The 12,513-nt window shown below is 36.3% G+C and overlaps 1 protein-coding gene across 4 annotated transcripts in view; it reads right to left on the bottom strand.

The window, feature by feature from the left end:
* The window catches only part of LOC129274979 (insulin-like growth factor 2 mRNA-binding protein 3), a 43,713-nt gene extending 32,369 nt beyond the window's left edge, over window positions 1-11,344 (bottom strand). The window contains exons 1-3 of one of the 4 annotated variants that reach the window (XM_064108412.1): window positions 10,870-11,344; window positions 8,593-8,653; window positions 1,682-1,714 (exon numbers count right to left, since the gene is read on the bottom strand). In XM_064108412.1, the coding sequence (XP_063964482.1) occupies window positions 1,682-1,714; window positions 8,593-8,653; window positions 10,870-11,044 (269 nt within the window). In that variant the 5' untranslated portion in view covers window positions 11,045-11,344. The remainder of the gene's footprint in view (window positions 1-1,681; window positions 1,715-8,592; window positions 8,654-10,869) is intronic. The other 3 variants (XM_064108413.1, XM_064108410.1, XM_064108411.1) reach the window with 3 other exon arrangements.
* Between the last annotated feature and the right edge of the window lie 1,169 nt (window positions 11,345-12,513).

Here is a 12,513-nt window from a genome sequence, read left to right as displayed (position 1 = left end):
AGGAAAAAATTGAGCGATTTGAAAAAATTAATACAGTGCATGAGTGATAACCCTCAAGAGTAAGCCCTTGAAACTTTCATCTTCAATGAAAGACCCCCAAAACCCCCCCCCAAAAAAAAATAATAATAATAAAAAAAAGTCACAAAGTGGTTGATATGGTCCCTGTCTAAGAATAATGGCATTGTGATAGGCTTATAATTCATCCAACTTTAACATTACAAAGTATCTGAGCTTTTCAAAATCCAAAAATTTTGTATTCCTAATATTTGGGTACAGATTTCTTCACCATTCCATGTAGAAGGCAATAAAAATATTAGAATTTAACTCACTATTAGGGTTGGATTTAAAAGAGTTATTAAATTAAACTCCACAAAAGTTCAGAATATATAATTTATAAATATTATGTTCAAAGCAGAAATTATTTAGTTAGAGAAAGAAAGATGAAAATAAAGGTGTATAAACTTCACTCAGCTAATCAAATGAACAAAATAATCATTAAAAAGTTAGATTTGAACAAAATAATTATAATTCAGGGAGCAATTTGAGTGTACCATTCACTTTGGAGAATGGATTATGGCAAATGGTTGAATTTCTTTTTTGTTGGTTACAAGTAGAAATGGGGAGGATACATATGGAAATTCATTAAAAAACACACACTTCAAATCAAAAGCAATGACAAGCAATGTCACTGAGCTACGCTACCACTACCAGCCAATCACAATCAAGAAGAGCATAATGGCAAGGGAAGGGGGCGGGGTTAAGGAATCCGATAAAAACCCACAACACACCACAAAAGAAGTTAGTGTCAATCAGAAGATAAAAGGCAAAAAAAAATGAAATTAAGATTCTAAAAGCTTTGCAACAGCAAGTGCTTCTCAGCTACATTTGGAGGAATTAAAGGGAAAGTTCACCTAGAATATACAATTCTTTAACAGAAGCAGAAAATTATAAGAGACCCGTGTTGGTGTTACACTATAATACTAAGAATATTTACAACTGATCATAATTTGGGTGCACAAAGTTCCATAGACTTCAAATTACAATCGATTGTAAAATCGATCCTATCTTTGACGTTTTAAGACCCAGGTCTGTTCCAGTTTGAGAATAAACAAATTTTGAAAAGAACTACAATGGTGAAATAATTTGCAAGAACTCTGATTGCAAGCTCTCCTTTTGTTTTCAATTTGGACATAACATTCCATGAATCAGAGTTTATTTATCATCGAAGGATTTTTTTCCCTCAATACAGTTTAAAAACATTTTAAAAATTAGTGTTAACATGATCAGGTTGTGAAATTGGGTAAACAATTGTATTTCATTTACAACTACATAGAATACAGAGTGTCACTATTTTTTTTTAAATCATAATTCTCAAACCTCATAAGACCAATGAGGATATTCTATTATTTCATCCTCTATTTTTTCTATCTAAACCTAAAAATTTTCATAACAGCTTTTGAAGGCGTAATTGTGACTGAGTAACAAGTGTGCGGTATTCAGCCAAAAAGTGTAGGCCTATTAAAAACTCCTTTCTTATCACAAGGGAAATCAAAGTCAAAGATAAAATTATAACACCAGCCCAGGCCAGTTCTTACGATTTTTTTCTGCTTCTATTAAATCAAATTATTTCAGGTTGAACCGTCCCTTTAAGGTGTTGAGGAGTAAGCGTTTGTCAACCTACCCCTGATTTCCTGTAGATCCATTCTCCATTTGACTGTTGAGGGAAACACATGACAAATTCACATCAATTCAGAGAGAGGGGGAAGCAAAATAATATACAGTTCTTACACAACAGAATTGTCAATGGTATGGGACTACATTCTTTTCTTTGGGGGGGGAGGGTACATGTACTTATTGTGCTTTCTGTTGAAACTAAAGAACATTCCAAAGAAAATTAGTCATACATGTAGCCCTACAGAGGACAGACAATGTAGGCCACTGTGTTTATTTGTTCAAATTCGGGTCAGCCTTCTTTGTGCATGTACATACTGTATGTCTCGTGAAAATAAAGTCATATTACATGTAATGGTAGCACATTCTCTAAGGCGGTGGGTGTATTGAAGGAGACAGTCTTTGTCATCCACTATTTACATGTACAAATACATGTAGGCCCATTTGCACACTAACAATAGGCTTTAATCCCCCTAGATGGTGTATAGGCACATGCTTTGTCTCCTTTTAAAAATCATGTCCTTTTGATACTGTAGATAAAAGCCAAACTTCTTGAGTGCATACCGGTACCTGCAGATATTGACACTGCACAATGAAAATAGGGGTCTGAAGATGACTGCTGAAAAGGGGCAAGCTTAATTGGCTGATCACTTATGCATCTTTTTAAAAGATTCTTGACCCCCCCCCCCCCCACCCCACCCCCTCTCAATTAAAAATTCTGAGCAGGAAGTGAACAGGAACCGAAGAGGAAGCGTTCTAACTACATGTAGTCAAAAGTTTCTCCTAGAACTCTGCCTGCACCGACTGTCACCTCAATCTATAACATACATGTATAGAAAACTAAATGTGCTGGACTGATGGTGCATGTGTGTTATATTCAAGCCACTCGTGACAACTGACAACCAAAGGAAAATAATAAATCATAAAATAACCCCAAATGGAGGAGTCAAGGTTATAATAAATTATTTTTAAAAATTGTGGGACAACGCTGTAAACTGAATTGTTCTTCTTATACCCCTTTCATATTGCGCCTTTCACCGGCGAAGTTCGCCAGCGAAGGGGAAAGTGTCCAGTATGAAAGGTACACAGGAGAACTTCACCGGTGAGAACTTCGCCGGTGGAGAACTTCGCCGGCGGAGAACTTCGCCGGCGAAACTGTTTCACCGGTGAAGTTCGCCGGTGAAAAGGCCAGTATGAAAGCAAACCGGAGAACTTCTCCTCTTTAATGACGTCAGAGGTCAATTTTTTTCTCTCCCAAAGTCCCCTGCACCGAGATTCCGCGCGCGATAGTTGCAAGCTCAGCTGAATGCTATGGCCAAGTAGATACCCTCGAACATTTTTTTTTTTTTTACTAACAATATTTATTAAAAAGCACTTTTTACATGTATAAAATGCGCTAAGATATAAAAACAAGGTGATATTGTTTGTTTTTATCGTAATACTTCCAAAATATGTTGTAATTAATTTTTTTGATACCTTTTTGTAATAGGTAAGAAGTAATGTTTACAATTTTCTTTCGTTTGTTCTGCAATCGCCCGTTGACTTTCGCCGGGGAAGAAATGTCAGTGCGAAAGGGTACATTTTTTTCTTCGCCGGGGAAGTGAGGAATGCGAGGCGGAGAAGTTCGCCGGTGAAAAATGAAGAGGGCACTATGAAAGGGGTATTAAAGTCATATAATGAATGGATGTGAAAACATACAATCACATTGTAAAAGTGCATGTACAAGAGCAATTAAAAAATTTCATGGAGTTCATGTTCACATGACGGCAGCTGTTTTCGAAACCAACTAAATTGAACAAGAACCAATTCTTTCTTGGTACACAGAATCGTCTATCACTATAGCTGTACTTCACTGACAATATAGTGGCAGTTTTGAACTCACAATTGTGGCTAGACCTTATTGTCCCCTACTTCCTGTGGGTTTATTTCCAATTCGTCTAATGCCAATTCGTCCAACTGCCAAGTCGTCTACTATCGTTTGGTCTACTATCAGTTCGTCCACTCACCATATGCCACATGGTCTACTTTCATTTAGTCTAATGTCATTTTGTTTAATAACCAGTTGGACAAATAGACATTTAGTCCATATACCATTTGGTCTAATTGAACTGAAGAGTTAATTGTGCAAAATGAAGGGAAAGAAAATGGGTATTAGACCAACTGGTTTGGTTATTAGACGAAATGGTAATAGATGAACTGGTGATTAGACGGAGTGATGATTGGACCAAATGGTTGTTAGACCAAGACAGAATGGCATTAGACTAAATGAAGGTAGACCATGTGGTGAGTGGACGAGTTGGCAGTGGACGAATTGGCAATTTACCCTTCCTGTGTCGCAGGCAGAGCTACAGTGTAGCTGTTCATTATAACCCCATCTTGACTAAAATCTAACTATTTATTTTTTAAACCATGACAATCTACCCCATAAAACTAACATTTATAGGCTTAATGGCAAACAAAAATTTTCAGAATTTATACATGTAGTGCATGTAGGTTTTAGGACCTACATTGTACAGGCCAACATGGAATACCAAACATATACGGATGAAAGCATTCAATATATTCTTTCAAAAGAAAAATAATTAAATCAAAAAAATAGTACCACACATTTGGTTAACTTTCTGTACAAAAGGCATAGAACGTACATGTACATGTATGTACATGATGCCTACATGTACATGTACTACATGTACATGTATTGTAGGCCTATATAACAATGGCTTCAATATACATGTACATGGTCATGGAGGGCAGGCCCAAAGCTATACATTGTAATGTTAAAAAGAGGGGGATGGGCATCTTGATTTTGCTTAATATTAGAAAAATGAAAAGTAACATTTGCTTTCACTGCAATTGAGTATGAAAAGATACGCAAGAATCCACCAAGTATACAAAATTACTCTAAGGTTGCACAAAATGTTGGCAAACAAAAAGCACTGAACATGGTTGATTAAAAAAAAGCGATCTAGATTTGCACTCATTAATCATAATGAAAGCAGCAGGTCTTATCCAATTTAGTCTTATTTTTTTAGCCGTCTGACAATTACACTTTTTCTTTTAAATAAAATGTTTGACAGAATAAAGCTCAGCTTTCGTGATTCATGTAGTACTGATACTAGTACGACATGCACGGTACAGTCCTAAAAAACTCCTAATCTTCAACCCGTGCTTCCCTATGCCTAGCTACATGTACCACGTGTGCACTGCAAGTAGTTTCCATTTCTACTGTACACTCATAATACGCATCCAGCACACACATGTACAATGAATCAAGCACAGTCTTGAATGGTAGGTACAGCGCTCCCAGACACAGCCAGTACATAGCAAATCACTATGGAATGCTGACATGAGGAATCCAACAAGGTCACGTGGAGGTTATGTGTGGGCAATAGCTTCGCCAGGCTGCCCTTTCTTATTGTGCATTGCTTACGGGCTGGTGGGTGTGTATACGCTAAAACACTGTTCAAAACCCATACACACACAGTATACAGGGGCACGGAAACCAGCATGAGAGTTTCTGCCAGGGATATATAAAGCACAATGAATGCTCGTGGTAAAAAGGAGTGTATTCTTTTATTCAGCAACATATGTTCACCAGAATCTATTCACAGCAGGGTTAAAATCTAATAAACCATTCAACAATTTTCTCCCCAAATAGAATACATCCTTGCGACCTACAATATAATTTTGATATCCCTTCCAAATATTCGACAAATAAAAAGGAAATAAAACTCAGAATTTCTTTGCAAGGGAACCAACCAATTATAAAAAGGTGGGCCATTCATTACATATAAAGTAAGTTGTCAAGGCGCTACAGGAGCATTTGCTTGTAAATATGCACATTACTTTTTAATCTTGTTTCTTCCCCTTTCCAAATACAATTCGAATTGACCTGCCTAGGTACTTATAGAAATTTGAACTCCACAAGCGAAATGCCAACCACAAAACAAATATCGATCTGTGAATTTTGGGGTCATGTTTATTTTTTACCTGTCCTCCATGTCTGGCACCCAAGTCAGTTAATACAGTTTTTAGATTATAAATAGGCCCAGGGAATAATTTTTCTTTACAAATTTAAATAGCATTTTCAGTCACAAGAGAAAAGCTCTCAAGTAATGTACAGTCCTATGTAAAAATATGCTATACAAAAGATTTTATGCATAGCAGTCTTTCAAAAAATGTGGAGCAAATCGAAATGCGATACCAGGAAAGTTATTCCCCGAGGCCCTAGGCCGACCGCTATATGAAACTGGGGCCATATCAAGGAAAAAATTAAACAGGGGCTCGGGGCGATTTTGCCCCCGAAATGTTAAAAGAAACCTAAACTTAAATAGGAGCCCTGGAAAATCCCCATTAATTTGCAATATATTTAGGTTATCCGATGTTGCAGATTTAGGCAGTACTGTTAGTCGTAAAAAGTAGCCCCGAAAATATAAATTAATTTTTTGCCTGGGCTATATTACATGTAAGGTTACAACCCCAGTTTTCCATTTTCTAAATTCAAATACCAATTCTGTTTTCTTTGGTGTTCTTAACATCACATTCCATGTTCTTCTGTGACATGTACACTACAAAAAACAATTGCAATTTGTAAATAACTAAGTGAAAATCTTAGAAAACAAAGGTTTCTATGTCAATTGAGCTCTGCAAACACTGCAGACATTTTCCCTGGTTTATGAATTGCGACACAATATTTAGAGTTGTTACATTCGTTTTTTTTTTTAACTGCCTATTATATAAGCTCTCTCCATCTTGTACCTCCTTTGGATAATACATGCAAGTGCTTCATGAGATTATGAGCTAGTTGCAAATCTTTGCACAATCATTTTTGGACTTTGGCCCAAGAAAAGTCAAAATAAATATTTAGACCATTGAAAGAATCATTTAAAGTGACATGGAAGCAGCGTTTTGTAAGCTAACGATCTTGCAAAGATTATGTATATAGGAGGGGAAAAAACTCTTCCTATGGACATATGTCAGCCTAATATACCGTACATGTATTCTGGTATTGCAATTCACATTCTAGATAGCTGTTCTCACCATCTTATCTAGTCCTTTCAATAAAATCTGTATCTTGGATATCCATACTAACATACAACATTACAGTCTTTGTTTTATCTATTCCCAATGTTTTTGCCACCTTCTAATCTTTGCCCTTTGTCATAAGTCGAAATAAAACCTTGATGAGTTCAACCCGAGTTCAACCAGAGCTCCAATGCATAAAACATGTTATAACAAATTTGAAGCAACTACTGAGATCCTTCAATCTGATTGGCTGATGGCAAACTTGTTATAGAAATCGTGCATTTGTTATTATAACAAGCCTTTATGAAACAAGACCCTGGCTTGCCAACCCACGTTTGTCCCATTGCTATGAGGGCTAAAATATAGAACAAGTTGCAAACTATAGGCGGTGCTGCACCAGCCGAGTTTTCTCAATCTCGAGATTTTAGCCCGATCTTCGCGATCAATTTCGAGATTCAAGAAACCCCATCGCCACCAGCGCAAGAGCAATTCATGCTCGAGCGAGACATTGATACATTATGGTGTGACGCCGTGAATAAAAAATCCCGAATGCGTCTGCACCTGCAAACGGGATAATTCGTAAATAGCGCGCTATTTTGCAAATAGTCCTAACTTGACTTGGGACTGCAATTAAGAATTGCATTCTTGAGATTAATCCAGCGAACTATCCCGATGATTGTGTCTCCATTACAAATAATCAGCCAATCAAAATAAAGATTTGCAAGGTAGTGATCACGGATGGCAAAATGATCATACAGGGACTTACAAAGAGTTAAAATTTATCCAATCAACCTCAACTACAGTATTATGGAAATCCATCATTGTCACAAGTTTTTTCAAAGGAAATTACACAATGTCCTTTGTGAACAAAGAGAAGCACAAAGAAATTTCAAGAAAACAATGAAATGAATATCTCTAAATTGTATTTTGAACAAATATGCATTTTAGATATTTATGTTGCTAGCTTTCTATGGTTGTGGTTGATCAGATCGATCGCAACTCTTTGTACGATGGGCCTACTTCCTAGGGTTGAGAGTCTGACTCGGAAGTCGGAGGCATAAAATACAACAAAAGTTCAATCTGACGATGCTACAAACCAATTAGAAATGCACATGAGGCACAAGTGAAGGAATAAATTGGGACGAGGATAAGACATCATATTAAATTCTTAACTCTGGACATCTAGAACCATCCAAAATTAGGCCTATCCAAAAAGTGGGTGGTCTAAAGTTAGGAGTGATACATGTACGGTACTTTTGAAAACAAGGTTCAAAGTTCGAACCAATCAAATTTGGGCTTGCCAATGTCTACCAGACCTGTCTACCAGTATGAACAATTTCAAATCCATATAAATTTTGATTCAGTCGGTAATTCAAATTATTCTATAAACCAATAAAATTTTCCTATTTAATTAATTCTAGTTTTATATCCAGAAACCTTTTAACTATAATTTTCAGTACATGAAATGAAACATTGAGCTAGATGCCGAGATAACTCAAGCTAGATATGGGAAACAGACTTAACTTCTTCATAATTCAGTGCACCTCGAACAAATATATGTAGTGAATAGTCAAATAGCGTACATACTATATGCTAACGTCAGAAACTAAAAAATAAGTTACAAAAAAAGTTCAGAAACTCCACTTTCTGTCAGAAAAACAAATGGGCCCACATACTAAGAAAATCATCATCTGTGGTAGACGATGAAAGAAAACTGTCTCTTTGTGAACATTTACATCAACTTTGCTAATATCAAAGTACTGGCTTTCTATCGCCAGTACTTGACAAAATGTAGCTTTGTAGGTACCAGACAAGTATACAGGCAAGGACTCATTTCCCATTATCATTAAAAATACAAATTTAAATTTTAAAGTAAATTTTGATAATTTGTGATACCTTCTTGTTTTTCTTGGAACTGATGGCTCCACTTTGATGTGTCCTCCCTGTAGATGGTAACCTGCAAAATACACAAACATAAAGAACAAAAAAAAAAGAAATGTTAACTTAAATGCACAGGACAATGAGTGGGGAATGAGTAGCTGAAGTCTCAGACAAAATTGAAAATATCACTTTTTTTCTGTGATTACCTTTTTGAAACCCTGTCTATAAAAAAAATTCAACAGGCCTTAAATTTTGATGTACAGGGGTGTAGCCACTTTAAAAAAAAGTTTTATAAACAGCACAAATTGAAAAAAAAATCTGTAAGGAGCTATTAGTATAAAGGGCATAAAAATACCCAAAGCCAGTCAAATGCTGTAAAGCCCAATTGATAGGACATCCAAGGTCCAAGGTGAAAGTTCATTAAACCATAGGGTTAGGACAAGTCCACCCCAACAAAAAGTTAATTTGAATAAAAAGAGAAAGATCAAACACTTGAGCATATCGCTGAAAATTTCATCAAAATTGGATGTAAAATAAAAAAGTTATGACATTTTAAGGTTTCGCTTAATTTCACAAACAGTTATATGCACATCTTGGTCGGTATGCAAATGAGCAGACTGATGATGTCACCCACTCACTATTTCTTTTATAAATATGAAATATGAAAACTTCTAATTTTCTACTCATTGTCTGTGAAACAAAATTTTATTCCTCCCTGTCCCTGAACATGTGGAATTGCCATTATTTTAACAGTTTATGGTTAAGTTGGTCCTTATTGTCAAATCATTAAAAATTAAAATATTGTATTATTCAAACAATGAAAAACAAAAGAAATAGAAATAGGGAGTGACAAGAGCGGAAATCTCTCCACAAAGGTAGGGGGACCAGGGGGCTGGAAAATTTGACAAGCAAAGAAAAAAAAAAAAGTTATCACCCCAAAAATAGGTCACCTCATCCAATATACACGTTTTATTTCGATATTGAATGATGTACATGTATTTCTTTCCATCATAAAATACCAAATAGGGGGACATTTGATATTGTATCCCCCCTACTATTTTGGGTAGGGGGGACGCGTCCCCCCTGGGATTTCCGCCCTTGGTGAGTGAGGGACATCATTGACTCTCTCATTTGCATGTCACTGAGTTGTGCATATATAGGTCTGTTTTGAGAAAAATTAGCGGAACTTCAAAATGTCCTAACATTCTCAGCATTATGCTTGTTTGATTTTTCTCTTTGGATTCATATCGAATTTTCTGGGGGAATCCAACACAGGTAGAAAATTGTTTTCTCGAGGAAAAATAAATACCAGACTGTCCGACAATAGAAGATTTAGTTGAACAGTATCTGACTAAAAATTAGAAAGTAATCTTTTTCTTTTAAGTTGTTACAATTTGTAATCATTTATACATAAGAATGTAGTACAGAGACTTGTTGTAGGGTAGACTACTGACTGTTCCATTTTGCTCCTATACTGTCGACTGTAGATTCTAAATGCTAAAATGTCATGTCAAGTTTTTCTTAAAACAGTATTTTTCTTCCATAGGGACATAACATACATGTATGCTATTTTTGGACTACCATATCGGGAAGAGAAGTCAGATTTTGATAATTATTTTGTCAAGACATGCAGATTGATCATATAGAAGTTTAATTTCACCATCTGCCTCGGCCAGCAGGAAATGTTTTTTTACACCGGTTTACTTGCAGATATTCTTGCTCTGTATTACTATTATTGATAACAACAAAAAGTGCCAGACGCTTTCGACAGTAACCTTGTGAGTTGTGTTAGGTATTTTCTCTCCATGTGTCTCCAATCCAGACCCCCCCCCTCAGCTCACGAAAGTGTTTGTTTGGCGGATCATCAGAGTCATTTGACATTACAAATAAATATTTGACAATGATGAGGCAACAATGTCATGACTCATGACCATATTTTATTTCTGAATCAAGTAACTATTAAATTATCATTAGACTAGGTCTATGATATGGACTTAACATGCGATCAATGACTGAGCATGCTGAGTGGCTCTCTCTAAAAATAAAGTAAAAAAATAATCTCACTCTCACTGTCTCAGCAGTCTGTGCAACAGCCAACAAATTCAGATTCAGAACCAGGCCAAATCAGACAGCAATTTTCACAATCAACTTAATCAACTTCTATATTAAAACCACCAATACCAAATAAACAAACATGATCAAGGGGGCCTTTTATACGTGTTCAGACATCAGATTACAGAATAATGTTATCTCAAATTTGACAAGATGTATTATGAAAATGTTAGACTTTACCGTTTAGTTTCTCGGTGGCCCTTTCGACCAGCTCTTCGTTGGAAACGTCCACAAATGCAAATCCATTTTTCTTCATCAAGATTTCTTGAACTGGGATGTCGTTGTCCTCGAAAAGTTTTCGGAGTTCCTCTTCGGTTACTTCACGGGGCAGTTTTCCTACATACAGCTTGTTCATTTTGCTGATTATTTGATTTGGGATTGAACGGAATTTTATGAAATTTAGATGTGTCTCCGGTGTGAGGGAAGAGAAGTGTGTGTATGTGTGGGTAATGTGCTGGGCTAATTTCCGTCTGCACGCGCGATCTTCGCATTGAAATCATACACGACGCGCGCGGAACGTACGGGCGTTCGTTCATATGGTTCGCTTGCGAGCTTCGCTTTTTTCTCGGCTTTTTTTTCCCCCCAAGCTTCTCCATGTAACACATGCTTCGCATAGCTCGATAGCTCCGTGCCGGGGCCACGTGGTCACGACCTTATGTCGTCATAATTGACACCATGAACGCGACGCCTACGCACAATTTAACGTATTGTGATTGGTGGAATATCCAGAGATCCCACCCTTTCGTGAGCACTATTCTCAATCTCGTCGAGCAAGTGATGTTGCCCTAGCTGTACTTTCTCATAACATATATTCATCCATATATTACAAATAAAAATAAAATACTTCATTCTGCACCTCATTCTTTCATTTCAAATACGACGCTTAATTAGAAAAAAAAACGACATTACCATCATTGTCGCCCGAAGCGGGGGGAAGGGGGAGAAGGGGGCACTTGCCCCCCTAAATAAAGTACTTGGGGGGAACGAGATTTTTCCACCATTTGCCATCTAAATGTAAAAAAGCAATACATACATAATGAAAAACGTAAATAAAACTTAATAATAATAATCAAAGGAAACGGTTTTTTAGCTAAAATATATAACGGAAAGTGAAAATAATATTTGCAAGTTACCTTGAAAGGAGGATGGGAAGGGTTTGGTAGGTATAATAAATATAAACCCCTCAAAAAAAGTTCTGCAACTCAAGTTTGAGTGCTAATAAATTTCTTAGTGTGCCATCATCATATGTAAAAGTGGTATCATTGGAAAGCATGATTATTCCTCTTTACAATCATGAGTCATTTGTAATGCTAATGTTATCATGAAATGCACAGACGTGATAAATATGCAGCAATGTAAAAAATGAAATGTTGCAAAATTTGTTGTTTCCAATAGCGAATTTCCAATTGTTTCGAGGATGGGCTGAGTGCATTCACTGTCACCTGCATGTTAACAAATGGAGACTTGTTTAAAAAAACAATGCATTTTGCAACATTTCACTTCTGACTTTTCTCTACATTCAGGATAACTGCATGTTTCACGATGACATAATCACAGCAGATGGCACATCATTGTAAAGAAGAATAATTAAGCTTTCCAATGATACCAGTTTCATATTTTATACTTCAGTAACAAAAAATATATCATCCCTCAAAAGTGAGTTGCAGAACTTTTTTTGAGGGGTTTATAAACTCCTCCAAAAAAAGCTTGGAAATCTGACTTTGATCAATGATCCCTCCTCGGTTTTAGTGAATATTAATATGTGATTGATACCAAAGAATAGATCATTTAATTCTCTTTAGAATGATACCATATATGATTGTG

This window comes from Lytechinus pictus, chromosome 13, assembly GCF_037042905.1.
Source record: "Lytechinus pictus isolate F3 Inbred chromosome 13, Lp3.0, whole genome shotgun sequence".
Taxonomy (NCBI): domain Eukaryota; kingdom Metazoa; phylum Echinodermata; class Echinoidea; order Temnopleuroida; family Toxopneustidae; genus Lytechinus; species Lytechinus pictus.
Note: the sequence above shows the minus strand (reverse complement) of the source record. Positions and strands in the feature narration are given on the sequence as shown.